At 33.1% G+C, this 22,409-nt stretch overlaps 1 protein-coding gene across 2 annotated transcripts in view; it reads left to right on the top strand.

Moving 5' to 3' along the window:
- Positions 1 to 336: 336 nt before the first annotated feature.
- LOC129005860 (pseudouridylate synthase RPUSD2-like) overlaps positions 337 to 22,409 on the top strand; it is a 545,856-nt gene continuing 523,783 nt past the window's right edge. For both annotated transcript variants that reach the window (XM_054434885.1, XM_054434884.1), the window contains exons 1-2: positions 337 to 479; positions 1,619 to 2,113. In XM_054434885.1, coding sequence (XP_054290860.1) covers positions 459 to 479; positions 1,619 to 2,113 — 516 coding nt within the window. In that variant the 5' untranslated portion in view covers positions 337 to 458. The remainder of the gene's footprint in view (positions 480 to 1,618; positions 2,114 to 22,409) is intronic.

Below are 22,409 nucleotides of genomic sequence, written 5' to 3'. Positions count from 1 at the left end.
GGTGAGATTATTTGTTTGTTTTATCTATGGTATTACTGTATTCTGTTTTGTTTATTTCAGCTTTACCTAACCAATCAATAGTTTAATTAATACTTATGAAGTCAAACGGGGTGAAGCCCGTGGGCAACAACTAGTTTATCGTAAAGAACAAATTACAATTTAAAAATACTGTAGCTTAGTGCAGCAACGCGCGCCGGATAACTGCTAGTACACACTTCGTATCGTGTTTTTACTCTTTGGTCCATTGTGTCGTCTGCTAACTGTTGTCATACAAAACCGCTCTGCTTCAGCTGATCAGCTGTCCATGTCATGTCGTTCGTTTCGTGTTGTGTGTAAACATGTGCGTGGTTAACCTATGCTAATTCGGCGAAATCTTTCGATATCGATATAACCTGGAAATAAAGTTACAACTGTAACAATTATCAAAGCCATTAAGGACCTTAGTTCCTTATCAATCTATGACATTGCTGATTAATAGAGTATGTTATCTTTAAATGTTATGTGATTTCAGACCTCCATAGCCTAACTTCCATGTTTGTAGAATTGTTACATTTCACTTTAAATTTATTGTAAAAGGGCTACCCTGCTGAATTATTATGCTCATGCTAGGCTAGTAAGATCTTAAAATTGTATTGAACCGAGTAATATGTTTACTTAACCTCAATTGAGATTTGGGCTGCACCCTCTTACGTTCTACACTCATTCAAATGAAAATATCGATTATGCGATTGTTTAACTCGATATATCGTTTGGTTAGTTAGGTTAGGTTAACCTTACCTAACTAACCAAACGATATATCGATTGATATTTTCATTCGAATGAGTGTGTAGGACATAAAGTATAGTGCAGCCGAGTTTTGTAATTATGGCAACAAATGCCATACTTACTGCATTAGTAGGCCTAAAGCATTTTAAATTGCGGTAGATTTTTAGAATGTAAATAAGTTAGAGCTAGGTATGCAATAAAAACAATTTTGCTTTACTGCTTTACACACATTACAGACTAGCATAACTTAGCTAGTCTGTAATCTACCCTTATCCACCAATGTGGAAGAACTTTGATGGTCTACAGGCCATAATCTATTGATATAATAAATTTTAAAATTTTACTCATCAATAAATCATATCAGCTATTCACAAGTTACAGAATATAGCCCTAAATGGTTTGATTCGACAACATATGATAATACATATTTCATGATTTAATATTGCTATTTTAAAATGTGGTTGGGTTGGGTGAGGTTAGGTTAAAACTCATATCAGTAACTTATAAAATTAATTGAATTTTAAGAATATGAACATTTCAAGCCGTAGGGCTGTTTTTCAAGAATATTTTATACCGTTTTGCAGTGGGTGGTTTAGGTTTAGAAGCTAAAACTGAAAAGTGAGTATGGTACCTGTTTTTTATAGGCCTAAGTTAACGTATAATTCAATAGCGTCCAGAATTTACCCCTCTCATAATTAAGTACGGTAAATCAACAGCCTTCATGTTTGAAGCCTCTTTTTGAAAAGATTCAATTCAAGCCTTGAATGCCCTTAATCAAACTTCCAATCCAGAAAAAAAACTTTTTTAATAGGGTAATACGTAAGTTAGGTACTAATCAAAATATTAATTTCAGGTCCTCCTCCGATTCACTTCTTTTGGAGTAAGTTCGCTCATCCGTTTCACCAATACCATCTTTTCCATTGAGAGGGTACCTTTATTAAAGAGACATTTGACAACTTTTGTCAGTCACAACTACAACAAAATGAGCAGTGCAGTTCCTAATGAAGAACTAAAAGATGTTTCTTACACTGTAACTAAAGCATCAACGTGTGATACTGGAGGAAATATAGAGAGAAGTAAGGAAGAAAATGCTAATCTTGAGGAAGATACTGCTAAAGTAGTGGAAAATAATGCTATAGAGGAAACTACTGCTGAAGTTTTACCTCATGTGGGAAAGAGTGAATGCTCAGAAGCTGCAGAGTTTGGGGGGAATTTGACATCAGTGGGGACTCAGTGTAGTGGCTCTAACGAAGTGAGCATTGTGGTGTGGAAAACGTGTTGGTCGGAAAATGAAGAGGAGCCAGAGCCTAACGATACTGTGGATCAGAAACTTGACGACAACTTAAAGGTGAGATTTGGTTTACGTTTTTTTAGTTAAGTTTGATTAAACTGGTTCAGTGGCTACAGTGCAGGTCTTCTGACCATGAGTCTCAGGCTGAAAACCTGCCAATATCCAGTGGATTTTTGAAAAGCCTGTAGGCCTACATACTGGTGTGGGAACAATTTCATATGAGAGAATTTTCCGCGCATGCAGCATTTCCCCCTTGGTGGGATATGAGAACCATCACACTGTCTTGGTGAGCGGAAAACAAGGGAGGGAAAGGAAATCTTCGGGTTTTGCTCTTCTCGCAGTATGCATCGTTTGCAGCGCTTTCTCCCATCACTAATATTGTGGAATGAAACTAAACTATCCTAGTAATTTTTTTACCTATCTTACCATACAGCACCATTTGCGAAGCCTTACTGAACACTTGCTCAGAGTTAGAACGGCAATCAAATTGAGCTATTCGTCAAAACATCCTTGAGTCATTTAAAAATAAAATGTAAAACCTTTTAGCGTAATTTTGCAGCTAAAGCAAGAGTGTGTACTCCTTGAATTTCAGCCTTCCTTTGTCATGCACCCACAGTTTATTTGCATGTTAATCTTTTCTACTACAGCAAGCAAAAATCAATGATTCCTCTTCATCAGACAATGTCATGGTAAGCAATAGGCCTATAGGCTTAATACGGAACGAGCTAACACAAATCTATCACAAAACTTAAATCAAATTGAGAGAATACACACAAGATCTGATGGCAGACAAGCATTGGTTGACACAACGGCTCTCTGTGCTCTTGGCCTACTGGTTAGAGGTTAAGGCTTCCCGTCAATCCCGGTTGTAGCATTTTGTTTACAAAAAGAACTATAGGCTAATAGGTATATTTTAATTTTAATCAACAGCATTTAAACTGTTTTTATGAATATCCATTTTTTATTTGATGGGTTTGAATCTCCTTTAAAAATCAAAATTAAAAAAAAAACAAACTAAGATATAATGGGTGAGTTATCCAAATTTAATCGAAATCAGACAACATCTGTTATCTGTACGGTAGCTCTGTACACATCCACACACATATCCAGACACACCCACGGACATAATTTTGAAAACCTTTTTATTGGGTTCAGTTGGACCCTAAAGGAATATTTCCTCCCAAAAACTAGAATTTGGAATTTTCTTTGAAAACAATACTTTCTCCGTAGGCTAACATGTTTTGTGTGGGTGAGGGGAGGGGGTCATCCGGTCATCGTACTCCTAGCTCCTTCGACCTGTTGATCTTTTAGCAGCCCTCAGCTCAGTCTGACATTAATTATCTTGAAAACCTTCTCCCCACTCCTCGTCACTCTTTGTATTACACTTTAAAAGAGCGTTACGTATATGTGGATAGCCTCTAAGATGGGATGATTATGTAGTTCAAATTTATTGGGTGCCTATTACCCTTATTATTACCATGTCTTCATCTTTTACCCAATAAGGGATTGATGGCGTCAGAATTTCAATATATACAAAAATACATAATAACAAACTGAATTTGAGTAGATACAAACATATATTTACAATAACTTTGGCCCTTCCAACAGTATTGAAATTCAGAATAATCAGTAAATTAAGAGTTCAGGAAACAAATTTACCCTTTTCCTATTTCTGAGTTTATGGCTTTTAACTTTTAAAGTAGTCATAAAAAATCTCAGGATAAACAAATTTCCAAAAAATGTTCTTATGATCTCATGTCTTTGGGACCAAGATTCACTGCTTCACGCTTACTCATTTGGATTGGACCATTTTTGCATGAATTTATTCTCTAACAGACTAATTATTTGACTATAGGCTATAAACCTTTAAATTAACAGTCAGTGGTCTTAATTTTGTACAGAACTTATTGTTTTGCACTTCATCTACTATATCCCGAATTCTAGCAGAAACAATAAAATCAAACATTGAGGGTGGGAAAGGGGTAGGATTGGGGTGCAATCGCATCCGAGCAGATTGTGGTTACAATCCCCGAGGACAACATCGTCTCTCACACGTGAAATTACACTTTTGCACCACAGAATGCACTACTCACCCTCTGTTGGGAGACGGATGCAAGTTTTTGTATAGCCTACCTAACACAAAATATCAATTTTTCAATTATCAATTATCAATCATTGAGATAGGGATGTCACCTACGTGCATATTTTAACCCAAATATGAGTGAAGGATGAGTGTAGAATGGTGTGTGATGACCTGTGTAGCTTTGTTACTGACTAAGATCAGTATTTTCCATGGCTCCTCACTGTTAACTACCAATGAGCGAAAATTATTTATTTCAGGACAGCTTAGGCAATAAATTTATTCGCTGTGAAGTATCTTTGTAAGACACTCCAGTATGGTTAAACTAGACCCTTCTATAGCTCAAGATTTTTTGCCACGCTTACGTAAGCTTTTTGTTGAATCTGTACCACTTTTCCTCTGCTTGACTATAGTTGTACCATTGAAGTGCTTGTCTGATAGTTACAAATTCCTCAGATTTGTCAGGAAAAGTCAGGATGAGTCAGGAAAAATGGCCTCAAAAATTCGGTGGCAACCCTGTAAAAACATAATTATCAAAGTACCCTGTAGTCCTATTTGAATTTGAACAGATGGTGTTTTTGGCCTCTGTGGACATCAAAACAGAAAAGTAGCCCTGGGTCCAAGTCTTACCTTGAGACCTACGGTAATAGCTTACAGAGGCGGCCCTGCATATAGGCGTACAAGGCGGTGCCTGGGGCCCCACGCTTTTCAGGGGCCCTGCACAGCCGTATTTCAGGTATTAAGAGAGGCCCGTTATTGAACATCGCCTTGGGCCCCGCAATCTCTAAGGCGACTACTGACAGCTTAAATTCCCTAAATGGGAAATTCGCTAAAAATAAATTTATTTTTATACGTAAGTACAATTGATGAATTAAATATATATGTCAATAACCCATACTCATCAGTAACTAGTAAACACGTTGCTCGAAATCGACCAATAGCAAAGAAGTAAAGTAGACTATTTATTAAAAAGTCATCATAATTTCCGATGAGTTTAAAATACTTTGAATTGAAAAATAAATAACAGCAATTAAATTAAACTTTAACAGCCACTGGAACAGAGCCCAAGGGACTTTTTCAAAAATGTAAGGTCAGTTTGCAAATCTACGCGAAATGCTCTTTCCAATGAGACGTCAATGGATAAAATCGGTTCAGAAATGGCGGAGGAGTTCAACCGACAAAGTTTCATGTAGCGTATTAATTATATAGATTAGTTTTATACTTTGCGCCTTTGCAGTTTAGTCTACATTAATGTCAAGGTGTTCCACACATTATTAATCCAATTAATTCAATATGATTGAAACAAGTAACATAAAGTATGGGTATTTTGAAATTTCTTTTCCCCTTCATATAGGATGTACCTATAATGGTAACTTGACTAAGATTAGTCAAAATTTAGTAATTTGTTTTTTATACAAACAAACTTAGTAAGTTATACAAGCACATAATAAAACTAAAATGTTTTGTAAGAAGATTCATAGGATAAATAAACTACTTAGGTACCGTAACAAAGGAGCGACTTTGACTTGGATTAAACACAAGATTAAACTTACTAAAGTTATGTAGATGAAAGTGATGTGTTAAGGCTAAGCGCGGGCAAGCAACATTAGTTATACTGTGTGCTCATAGGCGACGCCACGCACACAGCATATATAACATTAGTCTTGGGTTTATGTCGAGCCTCCCTGCTAATCCTTGTATATTAAAGTCTGGGTACCCGATAATTTTCAGGAACACCAAAGTAGGTACTGTCCGTGTTAGAGAATTAAAAAATAATTCAATACTCAACATTTGTGGTATTTCTAAAATGGTTCTAGATATACGTTAAAAGTATAAATACCCCCGCCGCAGCAAACCTGCAGACTAAGCGAATTTCCATTTGCCTTTGCCTGATTCAATTTTCATACAAATATCTCCTTAAAAAGACATATTCATTCCCTTTTTTTTAAATAACATTAGGTTTGCTTCTACAGAAAAGGGAAAAGGTGTTTTTTTTTCTTTGATCAAATGTTAATAGCCTAGTCAATAATAAATCTAATTAAATTGCCTAAATCAGATCTTCCATAAGAATAACATAGGAATTTTAGTTTACATTTTTTAAAATTATCTCCGTAACAATTAAGCGCATAAAAACGCTTCAATATAATTATTTTTTTTTAAGCTCTACAAAATGGGTCGGTAAGAAATTGGAAAATCTTATGTTTTGAGAGTCAAAAATGAGAAAAAACCTATTTTTACCCTATAAATCCCTCCTTAAATCTCGTTTCCATGGTCTAATCTCACTGGTTGTTGAACTCGTTAGAGAATAAACGTACGTTTACATGTTCCTACCAAATTCATGGAAATGGGATCATTTTTGCTAGCCTACCGTATAGCATTTGTTGTAGTGCTAATGGACACACATATATATACAGTAGGCTATATAGGCTAGCCAAGATATATGAATTTGAACGATGGTGTTTTGGCCTCAGAGGAAATCAAAACGAAAATTAAATCAGTTTGGCCCAACCATTGAACTATTGACTATTTATAAACATAGATTTTTTACATTCTTTCTTATAGATTGGTCCTTTTTTTATGGAACTGCTGAAACAAATTTCATGGATTTTTTTTGTCTGGTCTTTTGCTGATTTCTATTAGGTATCAAAAATTGTTACTAAAATGAGTATTATTTTTTTATTGTTGTCTAACCAACTTGAAACCATTTACCTAACATTTACTTGTTCCCTGATCATAATCAAATAAGTACCAATAAGAGTCAAGAAAAAACTGTTTTCGACATTAGCACACTCAAACGATTTGTTACATGTCTTATGTACAATAAATAAAACAGCTAGGTAGTATATTCAATGCAATCACAGATATAAGTGTGTAGACAGTCTACTCTTTACTCTGTGATGCAAGTAAGTAGTGAAGTGTACTTGCAGTAGGTATCCAAAGTCAACTAGGCCTATCATATAAACAAAGATAGTTTCCTAAATAGTTTAATTTAGTGTCCCTCTTATTTCAAATTTTTTCTCAATAACCACTTAAATATTCGTATCTAATTATCAATGTAATCAACTGCAACAAAATTCATATATATGTGACCGTTAGCGCAACTCGAGCAAAAATGATCCGATTTTGATGAAATTTGGTACAAACTTGTAAACCTACGTTTATTCTAACGGGTTTGCGAACCAGCATCATCAGACTATGGGAACGGGGGTTTATAGGGGGTTGTATGAGGTGAAAATTGGTATTCCCCATTTTTCACTCTGAAATAATAAAATTTTAAAATTTCTTTCCAGACCATTTTGTAGAGTTTAAGAAAAGAAATAATTTTGTATTTTGAAGTGTTGTTGTATGTCTAAGGGTTACAGAGGTAGGTAATTAAAAAAACTTTAAATTTAATTAAAATTCCCATGTTGTTCTTCTGGAGAATAAATAAACTGTTGTAGTTTGCTTGTTTATGGACATATTTTAATCAAATTTGGCAATTTGGTTTATTTTATACTGAGCTATCAACATCTCAATAAAAAAACACAACTCAATACCTTCCCTGTAGCAATAACCTAGGTACTCATTAACATTAATGTTATTTAAATAGGAGATAAATCTGAAAACTTTTAGGGAATATTTTAGTAGAAATCCAGCCAGGTAAGTGGAATTTCACTTAGTCTGCAGGCTTGCTGCGGCGGGGGTATTTTGAATCTATGACTGGCATCTTTTGTTAACACTGTGTTAGGTTCGATCAACAAATTTCCTGATGATTCAACCAACAGGTAATTTAGACTAAGGGGTGGCTTAGGTTGTGAAGAAGGTATCATTTCGTAGGGGGAGGGCAGTTTATTACAGGGAGGTACCTTGGGGACTTCCAGCCAGCCACTGGAATTTTCTATATGGCCTTTGGTCTCTCGCTTTTCTATATTACTAGTAATGCACTTCAGACTATCACTTTATATGTAGGATAACAAAATTTAGCGTTTTATGTCATGGAGTTTTAACATTTTACTTACTACTTTAGTTTTATTTATTTCTGTGTACACACACAACACATTGTTGGTTACAGAAAAATACTAATTCTGAGTACTTCACCCTTCTATATTTCTATTTCTATGACTTGATCTTGATATGATTCATAATTTTTATGTAAAGATTTAAAAATATTTGTTACTGAAAATCTTATTGTCGTTACCTCCATTGAACAGATTTGAGGCTTTAAATTTAATAAAAAATAGATTACAGTTTTAGTTAGTTAATTAAATTAATTAATAGGCCTACTATGTAATTTAATTTTTTTGTCGATGACTAATACATATTGATGAATCCTACTTAAATTCATCTAGTCCCAAAATACCATTTTACTTATACGATATGAAGCTGGATCCACAATATACTGACACACCTTTGAACTTGCTCTAAATGAAAAATTCTAAATTGTCATTTCTACCCCATATACATCTTTTTGTTTCAATCAAAAAACGTGATTAGTGGGAATACTCAAAATGTATTTGAATAATATTAGAATGAAAAATTAGAAATCTTATTATATTTGTAGTTTAATTCTGTTAACATTTAACCCGTTACCGGTACCGTGTTATCATATGCCCCTTAACACATATTGTCGTTTAGGGCGTATGTATTAAAATATTCCGCTCATACTCAATATTTCATAGAGTTGCATTAACAAGTTTAAGTTCTGCAATCCAACTCAAAAACTTGCGGCAACTTTTAAGAGCTTAAGTGAAGAATGTTTCACCCCAGGTGTCAGTTTCTCAGATCTTTATTGTGCAGGATTTAGTATGGATAGTAGTACTTGACTAACCAACACAAGTAGACTCATCATCCAATTGTAAATTTTGAAGCTCGTTTTTCCTACGTACACTGATCGCTAGTGTCGATCAAATTTGGTTTCTATTTATTTTAGGGCAAATTTCATGATTTGTGCTTAACTGTTTGGTCATATAACTAGGGGACGAGTTATTGTTTAAGATTATATAGTTTTATTTGACTAAACGAGGCTAAACAAATTGTAAACAAAACACGACCTCTACAGTGCACTGGATAGAACTAACAATAAAATTGTCTTCAGCTGATAGCCACTTTTAGTGATTATCGTAACCTGATTGAGGTAGGTAAATCACTCATCTTGCTGTAGAGTTAAACACGTCAAATTTAATTTATTGTAAACTAGGTAAATAAGTTTTTTGTATATTTTAAAATATTCAAAATAATTTATGATAAAAAAATAGATTTTAGTTTGAAGATTTTTCTAAGCGAAACACAACGGTGAAAACCCGACTCTAATAGCATGTTTGGTTCCCAAGTTATGATTTTTAAAAGTCTAAATTTAAATCAATGACATTCCATGAGAGATAAATTTAAATACTCAAGGACGATGTCGCGAATGAATGGGGTTCGGCGATAAGGGACCTTTAAACCGATAAGATAACGGAGCACCTCATTCATACATTATCTCTTTAAATGTTTAAATCCTACCTCACTTATTTTTGCTATTTTATCAATGTGCATCTCTGTAATTTGACTCGGTTGTCCGTTTGAGGTCGGGTTTGCGGCATTGTATTTTTCTAATAATGACCTTTAATTTGATGTGCATATCAACCTATACTTACCTCGCAGATTTTCTTCTGATACCCGAGGAGGTACCAGGACAAATTATTTTTTGACAAATCAACACTGAATAATGTTTATGTTGGTTGTTCACCTTGCTTTTGTTTGACACCCGTCCGATTTGAATAACTAATAGCTTAAATGAAAGCCGGTATTTCACTGAAGGTTCTTAGACAAAAATATATAAGATTATATAACTATAACTGGTGAAATACGTCTTAAATTGAAGTAAGGATTTGAAAATAAATCAAATTCACGTTTTTCGGTCGGTTAAAAACAGTAGATAAATACAGTATATGCCTATATGCTTTATGTGAAATCTGTGTGTGCATAGGCCTACCATCAATTTGAGACCTCAACCATGAAAGTCGGTCAGATAGAAGAGCCAAACGAACTCGGAAAAGAAACACCTAATTTTTTAATATAAAATATTATTTATTTTATTCGCCTGAAAACTTTCTCAAACATAATCTTTGAAAAGTAAAATTGTATTTGCACTATTAGTTTTGACTTGGAATAGAACCCAATTAAAATGCGCAAATGGCATGTTCTATATCAATCTATATCAATAATAAACTTGAATAAAAAAGCTACTCTATACTATTGAATGGAACCTGTAATTATAGCTAAAACTGATTTTAACGAATACTGACTTTTTCAGTAATGCCATAGTATAATAATGTGTTACTGACAGCTCAATATTGTTTTCCCGTTTAAGGATATGTTTTATAATTGCAGATAAAAAATTAATTGTTACAATTTGACTAGGGCCTTTACCAATTTGTATAAATTAATTGTCTTTCTCGGTCAGTTGAACGGTTGAACCATCTAACAAATTAAATCCGTAATGTTATCCTTATTTATAAAACTAAAAAAATTAACGGCAGTCCTCATGATAATAATTAGAACCAGTAAATTTCCATTGATACAAAAGTTGTACAAAATATTTTTCAGATAAAGTAATGTTTTATGATTGATTCTAAAGATGCCACTTGTGTTTGACATTAACGACGTTTTGAAGCATTCCTACATCTTGAGAAGTAAAGCACCACTTCAGACATACAATTTTCAACAGACCCTGTACCTCACTAAGACATCATAATTGGACATAATGTATTAAACTTACCTTGTAAACAAAAGTGGATGACCATTTAAAAATAAAAAAAAATTTCAAGATAGTTTTTAGAGTAATTTTCAGTTAAAAACATTGCTTAGACTAAAGAAACCCCTATTAACCAGGCCTAGCTCGATGAATGATTAGCTTCAATGTATTCATAGTCCAGCTAGTTCTTTTTCATTTATATTTCCCTTCTCTATCTTTTATTCCGTGTTGGATTTTTCTACGTTTTTTGCAATGGTTTAAATACAGATTTCTATTTAACATCGATTTTAAAAACTAATTCCCCAGACTGCAAGTGAGAAGGAAATGCATGAAAATTGAATACAGTACAGTACAATCAAATTGGTACTCCTTTTACCTTTTACTATAGATTTGGGATCGGAAAAGTATTTATTTCGGATTTAATTTGCTGGGTTAACATGACTAACTGTGAATAAATTCATATTTTGTATGAATTTTCTATCATATATTTTGTCAACGGTAGGCTATTTAGACAATTACAGACACTTTAAACAAGGAACAAGGTAATTTATCTAGAGAATTATTGACACTTAAGAGAAGGAACAAGGTCATTTACTTCATTAACTCAACAAGTTGAATTTATCAGATTATAGGATGAGTAATATTACCTTGTCAACGGTATTTAGAGAATTATTGACACTTAAGACAAGGAGCCAGGTAATTTATCTATACTTCATTAACTCAACAAGTTGAATTCATCAGATTGTAGGATGAGTAATATTACCTTGTCAACAGTATTAGAGAATTATTGACACTTAAGACAAGGAGCCAGGTAATTTATCTATTCTTCATTATCTCACAAGTTGAATTTATCAGATTGTAGGATGAGTAATATTACCTTGTCAACAGTATTTAGAGAATTAATGACACTTTAGACAAGGAGCCAGGTCATTTATTTATACTTCATTAACTCAACAAGTTGAATTCATCAGATTGTAGGATGAGTAATATTACCTTGTCAACAGTAGAGAATTCTTGACACTTAAGACAAGGAGCCAGGTAATTAATCTATTTTTCATTATCTCACAAGTTGAATTCATCAGATTGTACGATGAGTAATATTACCTTGTCAACAGTAGAGAATTATTGACACTTAAGACAAGGAGCCAGGTCATTTATTTATACTTCATTAACTCAACAAGTTGAATTCATCAGATTGTACGATGAGTAATATTACCTTGTCAACAGTAGAGAATTATTGACACTTAAGACAAGGAGCCAGGTAATTAATCTATTCTTCATTATCTCACAAGTTGAATTCATCAGTTTGTAGGATAAGTAATGTTACCTTGTCAACAGTATTTAAAGAATTATTGACACTTTAGACAAGGAGCCAGGTCATTTATTTATACTTCATTATCTCACAAGTTGAATTCATCAGTTTGTAGGATGAGTAATGTTACCTTGTCAACAGTATTTAAAGAATTATTGACACTTTAGACAAGGAGCCAGGTCATTTATTTATACTTCATTATCTCACAAGTTGAATTCATCAGTTTGTAGGATAAGTAATGTTACCTTGTCAACAGTATTTAGAGAATTATTGACACTTTAGACAAGGAGCCAGGTCATTTATTTATACTTCATTAACTCAACAAGTTGAATTCATCAGATTGTAAGATGAGTAATGTTACCTTGTCAACGGTAATGTTACGTTGTCAACGGTATTTAAAGAATTATTGACACTTAAGACAAGGAGCCAGCTCATTTATCTATACTTCAATAACTCAACAAGTTGAATTCATCAGATTGTACGATGAGTAATGTTACCTTGTCAACGGTATTTAAAGAGTTATTGACACTTTAGACAAGGAGCCAGGTCATTTAATTATACTTCATTAACTCAACAAGTTGAATTCATCAGATTGTAAGATGAGTAATGTTACCTTGTCAACGGTATTTAAAGAATTATTGACACTGGAGCCAGCTCATTTATCTATACTTCATTAACTCAACAAGTTGAATTCATCAGATTGTAAGATGAGTAATGTTACCTTGTCAACGGTATTTAAAGAATTATTGACACTTAAGACAAGGAGCCAGCTCATTTATCTATACTTCAATAACTCAACAAGTTAAATTCATCAGATTGTACGATGAGTAATGTTACCTTGTCAACGGTATTTAAAGAATTATTGACACTTAAGACAAGGAGCCAGCTCATTTATCTATACTTCATTAACTCAACAAGTTGAATTCATCAGATAGTAGGATGAGTAATGTTACCTTGTCAACGGTATTTAAAGAATTATTGACACTTAAGACAAGGAGCCAGCTCATTTATCTATACTTCATTAACTCAACAAGTTGAATTCATCAGATTGTACGATGAGTAATGTTACCTTGTCAACGGTATTTAAAGAATTATTGACACTTAAGACAAGGAGCCAGCTCATTTATCTATACTTCATTAACTCAACAAGTTGAATTCATCAGATTGTAAGATGAGTAATGTTACCTTGTCAACGGTATTTAAAGAATTATTGACACTTAAGACAAGGAGCCAGCTCATTTAACTATACTTCATTAACTCAACAAGTTGAATTCATCAGATAGTAGGATGAGTAATGTTACCTTGTCAACGGTATTTAAAGAATTATTGACACTTAAGACAAGGAGCCAGCTCATTTATCTATACTTCATTAACTCAACAAGCTGAATTCATCAGATTGTAAGATGAGTACAGTTACCTTGTCAACGGTATTTAAAGAATTATTGACACTTAAGACAAGGAGCCAGGTAATTTATCTATACTTCATTAACTCAACAAGTTGAATTCATCAGATTGTAGGATGAGTAATGTTACCTTGTCAACGGTATTTAAAGAATTATTGACACTTAAGACAAGGAGCCAGCTCATTTATCTATACTTCATTAACTCAACAAGTTGAATTCATCAGATTGTAAGATGAGTAATGTTACCTTGTCAACGGTATTTAAAGAATTATTGACACTTAAGACAAGGAGCCAGCTCATTTATCTATACTTCATTAACTCAACAAGTTGAATTCATCAGATTGTAAGATGAGTAATGTTACCTTGTCAACGGTATTTAAAGAATTATTGACACTTAAGACAAGGAGCCAGCTAATTTATCTATACTTCATTAACTCAACAAGTTGAATTCATCAGATTGTAAGATGAGTAATGTTACCTTGTCAACGGTATTTAAAGAATTATTGACACTTAAGACAAGGAGCCAGCTCATTTATCTATACTTCATTAACTCAACAAGTTGAATTCATCAGATTGTAAGATGAGTAATGTTACCTTGTCAACGGTATTTAAAGAATTATTGACACTTAAGACAAGGAGCCAGCTCATTTATCTATACTTCATTAACTCAACAAGTTGAATTCATCAGATTGTAAGATGAGTAATGTTACCTTGTCAACGGTATTTAAAGAATTATTGACACTTAAGACAAGGAGCCAGCTCATTTATCTATACTTCATTAACTCAACAAGTTGAATTCATCAGATAGTAGGATGAGTAATGTTACCTTGTCAACGGTATTTAAAGAATTATTGACACTTAAGACAAGGAGCCAGCTCATTTATCTATACTTCATTAACTCAACAAGTTGAATTCATCAGATTGTAAGATGAGTAATGTTACCTTGTCAACGGTATTAAAAGAATTATTGACACTTAAGACAAGGAGCCAGCTCATTTATCTATACTTCATTAACTCAACAAGTTGAATTCATCAGATTGTACGATGAGTAATATTACCTTGTCAACAGTAGAGAATTGTTGACACTTAAGACAAGGAGCCAGGTAATTAATCTATTCTTCATTATCTCACAAGTTGAATTCATCAGTTTGTAGGATGAGTAATGTTACCTTGTCAACGGTATTTAAAGAATTATTGACACTTAAGACAAGGAGCCAGCTCATTTATCTATACTTCATTAACTCAACAAGTTGAATTCATCAGATTGTACGATGAGTAATATTACCTTGTCAACAGTAGAGAATTGTTGACACTTAAGACAAGGAGCCAGGTAATTAATCTATTCTTCATTATCTCACAAGTTGAATTCATCAGTTTGTAGGATGAGTAATGTTACCTTGTCAACAGTATTTAGAGAATTATTGACACTTTAGACAAGGAGCCAGGTCATTTATTTATACTTCATTAACTCAACAAGTTGAATTCATCAGATTGTAAGATGAGTAATGTTACCTTGTCAACGGTAATGTTACGTTGTCAACGGTATTTAAAGAATTATTGACACTTAAGACAAGGAGCCAGCTCATTTATCTATACTTCAATAACTCAACAAGTTGAATTCATCAGATTGTACGATGAGTAATGTTACCTTGTCAACGGTATTTAAAGAGTTATTGACACTTTAGACAAGGAGCCAGGTCATTTAATTATACTTCATTAACTCAACAAGTTGAATTCATCAGATTGTAAGATGAGTAATGTTACCTTGTCAACGGTATTTAAAGAATTATTGACACTGGAGCCAGCTCATTTATCTATACTTCATTAACTCAACAAGTTGAATTCATCAGATTGTAAGATGAGTAATGTTACCTTGTCAACGGTATTTAAAGAATTATTGACACTTAAGACAAGGAGCCAGCTTATTTATCTATACTTCAATAACTCAACAAGTTGAATTCATCAGATTGTACGATGAGTAATGTTACCTTGTCAACGGTATTTAAAGAATTATTGACACTTAAGACAAGGAGCCAGCTCATTTAACTATACTTCATTAACTCAACAAGTTGAATTCATCAGATTGTAAGATGAGTAATGTTACCTTGTCAACGGTATTTAAAGAATTATTGACACTGGAGCCAGCTCATTTATCTATACTTCATTAACTCAACAAGTTGAATTCATCAGATTGTAAGATGAGTAATGTTACCTTGTCAACGGTATTTAAAGAATTATTGACACTTAAGACAAGGAGCCAGCTCATTTATCTATACTTCAATAACTCAACAAGTTGAATTCATCAGATTGTACGATGAGTAATGTTACCTTGTCAACGGTATTTAAAGAATTATTGACACTTAAGACAAGGAGCCAGCTCATTTATCTATACTTCATTAACTCAACAAGTTGAATTCATCAGATTGTAAGATGAGTAATGTTACCTTGTCAACGGTATTTAAAGAATTATTGACACTTAAGACAAGGAGCCAGCTCATTTATCTATACTTCATTAACTCAACAAGTTGAATTCATCAGATTGTAAGATGAGTAATGTTACCTTGTCAACGGTATTTAAAGAATTATTGACACTTAAGACAAGGAGCCAGCTCATTTAACTATACTTCATTAACTCAACAAGTTGAATTCATCAGATAGTAGGATGAGTAATGTTACCTTGTCAACGGTATTTAAAGAATTATTGACACTTAAGACAAGGAGCCAGCTCATTTATCTATACTTCATTAACTCAACAAGCTGAATTCATCAGATTGTAAGATGAGTAAAGTTACCTTGTCAACGGTATTTAAAGAATTATTGACACTTAAGACAAGGAGCCAGGTAATTTATCTATACTTCATTAACTCAACAAGTTGAATTCATCAGATTGTAGGATGAGTAATGTTACCTTGTCAACGGTATTTAAAGAATTATTGACACTTAAGACAAGGAGCCAGCTCATTTATCTATACTTCATTAACTCAACAAGTTGAATTCATCAGATTGTAAGATGAGTAATGTTACCTTGTCAACGGTATTTAAAGAATTATTGACACTTAAGACAAGGAGCCAGCTCATTTATCTATACTTCATTAACTCAACAAGTTGAATTCATCAGATTGTAAGATGAGTAATGTTACCTTGTCAACGGTATTTAAAGAATTATTGACACTTAAGACAAGGAGCCAGCTCATTTATCTATACTTCATTAACTCAACAAGTTGAATTCATCAGATTGTAAGATGAGTAATGTTACCTTGTCAACGGTATTTAAAGAATTATTGACACTTAAGACAAGGAGCCAGCTCATTTAACTATACTTCATTAACTCAACAAGTTGAATTCATCAGATTGTAAGATGAGTAATGTTACCTTGTCAACGGTATTTAAAGAATTATTGACACTTAAGACAAGGAGCCAGCTCATTTATCTATACTTCATTAACTCAACAAGTTGAATTCATCAGATTGTAAGATGAGTAATGTTACCTTGTCAACGGTATTTAAAGAATTATTGACACTTAAGACAAGGAGCCAGCTCATTTATCTATACTTCATTAACTCAACAAGTTGAATTCATCAGATTGTAAGATGAGTAATGTTACCTTGTCAACGGTATTTAAAGAATTATTGACACTTAAGACAAGGAGCCAGGTAATTAATCTATTTTTCATTATCTCACAAGTTGAATTCATCAGATTGTACGATGAGTAATATTACCTTGTCAACAGTAGAGAATTATTGACACTTAAGACAAGGAGCCAGCTCATTTATCTATACTTCATTAACTCAACAAGTTGAATTCATCAGATTGTAAGATGAGTAATGTTACCTTGTCAACGGTATTTAAAGAATTATTGACACTTAAGACAAGGAGCCAGCTCATTTATCTATACTTCATTAACTCAACAAGTTGAATTCATCAGATTGTAAGATGAGTAATGTTACCTTGTCAACGGTATTTAAAGAATTATTGACACTTAAGACAAGGAGCCAGCTCATTTATCTATACTTCATTAACTCAACAAGTTGAATTCATCAGATAGTAGGATGAGTAATGTTACCTTGTCAACGGTATTTAAAGAATTATTGACACTTAAGACAAGGAGCCAGCTCATTTATCTATACTTCATTAACTCAACAAGTTGAATTCATCAGATTGTAAGATGAGTAATGTTACCTTGTCAACGGTATTTAAAGAATTATTGACACTTAAGACAAGGAGCCAGGTAATTAATCTATTTTTCATTATCTCACAAGTTGAATTCATCAGATTGTACGATGAGTAATATTACCTTGTCAACAGTAGAGAATTATTGACACTTAAGACAAGGAGCCAGCTCATTTATCTATACTTCATTAACTCAACAAGTTGAATTCATCAGATTGTAAGATGAGTAATGTTACCTTGTCAACGGTATTTAAAGAATTATTGACACTTAAGACAAGGAGCCAGCTCATTTATCTATACTTCATTAACTCAACAAGTTGAATTCATCAGATTGTAAGATGAGTAATGTTACCTTGTCAACGGTATTTAAAGAATTATTGACACTTAAGACAAGGAGCCAGCTCATTTATCTATACTTCATTAACTCAACAAGTTGAATTCATCAGATAGTAGGATGAGTAATGTTACCTTGTCAACGGTATTTAAAGAATTATTGACACTTAAGACAAGGAGCCAGCTCATTTATCTATACTTCATTAACTCAACAAGTTGAATTCATCAGATTGTAAGATGAGTAATGTTACCTTGTCAACGGTATTTAAAGAATTATTGACACTTAAGACAAGGAGCCAGCTCATTTATCTATACTTCATTAACTCAACAAGTTGAATTCATCAGATTGTACGATGAGTAATATTACCTTGTCAACAGTAGAGAATTGTTGACACTTAAGACAAGGAGCCAGGTAATTAATCTATTCTTCATTATCTCACAAGTTGAATTCATCAGTTTGTAGGATGAGTAATGTTACCTTGTCAACGGTATTTAAAGAATTATTGACACTTAAGACAAGGAGCCAGCTCATTTATCTATACTTCATTAACTCAACAAGTTGAATTCATCAGATTGTACGATGAGTAATATTACCTTGTCAACAGTAGAGAATTGTTGACACTTAAGACAAGGAGCCAGGTAATTAATCTATTCTTCATTATCTCACAAGTTGAATTCATCAGTTTGTAGGATGAGTAATGTTACCTTGTCAACGGTATTTAAAGAATTATTGACACTTAAGACAAGGAGCCAGCTCATTTATCTATACTTCATTAACTCAACAAGTTGAATTCATCAGTTTGTAGGATGAGTAATGTTACCTTGTCAACAGTATTTAGAGAATTATTGACACTTTAGACAAGGAGCCAGGTCATTTATTTATACTTCATTATCTCACAAGTTGAATTCATCAGTTTGTAGGATGAGTAATGTTACCTTGTCAACAGTATTTAGAGAATTATTGACACTTTAGACAAAGGAGCCAGGTCATTTATTTATACTTCATTAACTCAACAAGTTGAATTCATCAGATTGTAAGATGAGTAATGTTACCTTGTCAACGGTAATGTTACGTTGTCAACGGTATTTAAAGAATTATTGACACTTAAGACAAGGAGCCAGCTCATTTATCTATACTTCAATAACTCAACAAGTTGAATTCATCAGATTGTACGATGAGTAATGTTACCTTGTCAACGGTATTTAAAGAGTTATTGACACTTTAGACAAGGAGCCAGGTCATTTAATTATACTTCATTAACTCAACAAGTTGAATTCATCAGATTGTAAGATGAGTAATGTTACCTTGTCAACGGTATTTAAAGAATTATTGACACTGGAGCCAGCTCATTTATCTATACTTCATTAACTCAACAAGTTGAATTCATCAGATTGTAAGATGAGTAATGTTACCTTGTCAACGGTATTTAAAGAATTATTGACACTTAAGACAAGGAGCCAGCTTATTTATCTATACTTCAATAACTCAACAAGTTGAATTCATCAGATTGTACGATGAGTAATATTACCTTGTCAACAGTAGAGAATTATTGACACTTAAGACAAGGAGCCAGCTCATTTATCAATACTTCATTAACTCAACAAGTTGAATTCATCAGATTGTAAGATGAGTAATGTTACCTTGTCAACGGTATTTAAAGAATTATTGACACTTAAGACAAGGAGCCAGCTCATTTATCTATACTTCATTAACTCAACAAGTTGAATTCATCAGATTGTAAGATGAGTAATGTTACCTTGTCAACGGTATTTAAAGAATTATTGACACTTAAGACAAGGAACCAGCTCATTTATCTATACTTCATTAACTCAACAAGTTGAATTCATCAGATTGTAAGATGAGTAATGTTACCTTGTCAACGGTATTTAAAGAATTATTGACACTTAAGACAAGGAGCCAGTTCATTTATCTATACTTCATTTCAACAAGTTGAATTCATCAGATTGTAAGATGAGTAATGTTACCTTGTCAACGGTATTTAAAGAATTATTGACACTTAAGACAAGGAGCCAGGTCATTTATTTTTACTTAATAAACTCAACAAGTTGAATTCATCAGATTGTAAGATGATTATTGTAACCTTGTCAACAGTATTTAAAGAATTATTAACACTTTAGACAGGATTTTTTTGTAATCTAATTGTGAGATAAGTAATGTCACCTCAGTAATGGTAATTAAACTATTATTGACGCTTTTATCAAGGAGACAGGCCAATTATTGACATTTCACCAACTCAACAGGTAGGATTTTTTGTAATCTAATAGTAAAATAATGTTACCTAGGTGGTGGTAATTGGACTATTATTGACACTCTTATCAAGGAACGGATAATTATTAACATTTAATCAACTCAACTGGTAGTATTATCGTCATAGACAAATCTGATAGTAAGTTTTAAGTAATTTTAACTCAGTAACTATTAAACTATTACTGACGCTTTTATAAAAGAGACAGGCCAATTATTGATCCATAAACTCAACAGGTAGAGTTTGTTGTAATCCGATAGTAAGATGGTAATGTAACCTAGGTAACGGTAATCTTACCATTATTGACGCTTTAAACAAGGAGACGGGTCATTTAGCGACTTCATTACCCTAACAAATAGGATTCACCGTCGTGACGTCACTACCCTGCAAACCCTCATTAAACCCTGATTAAGCTGCTGAAGGGAGGGGAACAGGGGGTAGTTTAATGAAAACTCTGTAACTTTAGCTACAACACAACTCACAACAGGCCCATTCAACTTTCCCTGTTAATTATGGAATATTCAATGGCAAGGCTTTCATCAGGCTCTGGTAATTTAGACTTAGCATAATTTTTTGGCAGTTTTGTGAACGGGGTAAAATCCACCAGACAGACGCATTTGAGGTATTTTACTAAAGTGTTTAACTTTGCGTATTGATAGTAATAACATTATGTTGGGTATTGTACAGAAACAAGGATTTTACTTAACTCAGAAAAGTAGAATCATCTGTAAAAAAACAACTAACACTTTTGGAAACAATATACAAAAAATTCGAAGAATGTAGTGTACCCAGTAAATTTTTACCTGTTATGTTTAGAGCTTTTTTAATTTGAGGAACAAGTTTTAAAATAATGAAATTCCAAGCAATAAAGCTTTAGCTCCTCAACCTCCTCGCTATTAATTTAAAATAATTTTCTCTCGCTTGACTGAGTATTCTTGTGAATTTGTATTAAAATTTACATTTAGGGAATATAAACATTGTTAAATATCCTCTCTTTTGAAACGCTTTTGTGTATTTACGTAAAATCAAATAATGTAAATTTCCACCTTGGAGACCATTTCGCCCGGATTCCCACTGTGAATCTGTAAATATTTACGAAAAGCTAATTAGGGTTGTTTTTCAAAGTTCACTCATATTTTCTGTGAAGTAAATATTAAATATTTTATCCGGCAGAAAGTTTGTTATTAACAGCGAAACAGTTATGCTCTGCTCTCTTCCCTCTGGCAATGATGAGTATTTGATCTAAAATATGTCCTAAATATTTCCTTATCATGTATTATAATTTTTAGAATAACTAAAAATGCTACTTTAGTACTATAAAAACGACACCTAACGACCACATCTAATAATTTATAACCTTACCTGATTAGACCTAACATAACCCAACCTAACTTGACCTAACCTAACTTGACCTAACCTAACCCAACCTAACCTAACCTTACCTGACCTAACCTGACCCAACCTAACCTGACCTTACCTAACCTAACCCAACATAACCTAACCTAACCTAACCTAACCTATCCTAACCTGACCTAACCTAACCTTTGCCTAATTAAAATTAAAGCAATTAAAATCTTATTTAGGAGTCGATTTATCGGTGTGGTCAGTATAATATTAAAGTGCAATAAAATCTCCAAACCTTTAGCATTCCAAGCAAAGAAATCCAGCTGTTCCAAATTATTGCTGGGTTAACTTTTAGTCTGATAATTGAAGCTTAGTATGGAACACATAATGCGCTAAATTAGTATTTTCAGGTATGATAGTACATTGTAATTTACATTTATACAAATGTCAATTTTTATGCATTGCAATACCAATTATTAGAAAAACCCCCATTACACATTTCATGATTTTTTGTGGACGTTTAAGTATGTTAGGAGGCTAAACATTACATTAATGCGCCTTTAATCTTGAATACATCTAGAACAATTGTTGCTAGACAGAAATGATTGCTCGGGCCTGGTGCAAGAGGCTTATTATAGTTTTAGCTTCACCATCAATCATATACACCTGCAGTAATAACGATACCATTGGTACTGTTTATAGGCTACTTGGTTGTCTGTGCAAAGTAAT

This window comes from Macrosteles quadrilineatus, unplaced genomic scaffold, assembly GCF_028750875.1.
Source record: "Macrosteles quadrilineatus isolate MER2022 unplaced genomic scaffold, UCM_ALF_1.0 Scaffold_39__1_contigs__length_1060358, whole genome shotgun sequence".
In the NCBI taxonomy this organism is placed as follows: domain Eukaryota; kingdom Metazoa; phylum Arthropoda; class Insecta; order Hemiptera; family Cicadellidae; genus Macrosteles; species Macrosteles quadrilineatus.
The sequence above is the reverse complement of the archived record's forward strand: the minus strand, read 5'-3'. Positions and strand labels throughout refer to the sequence as shown.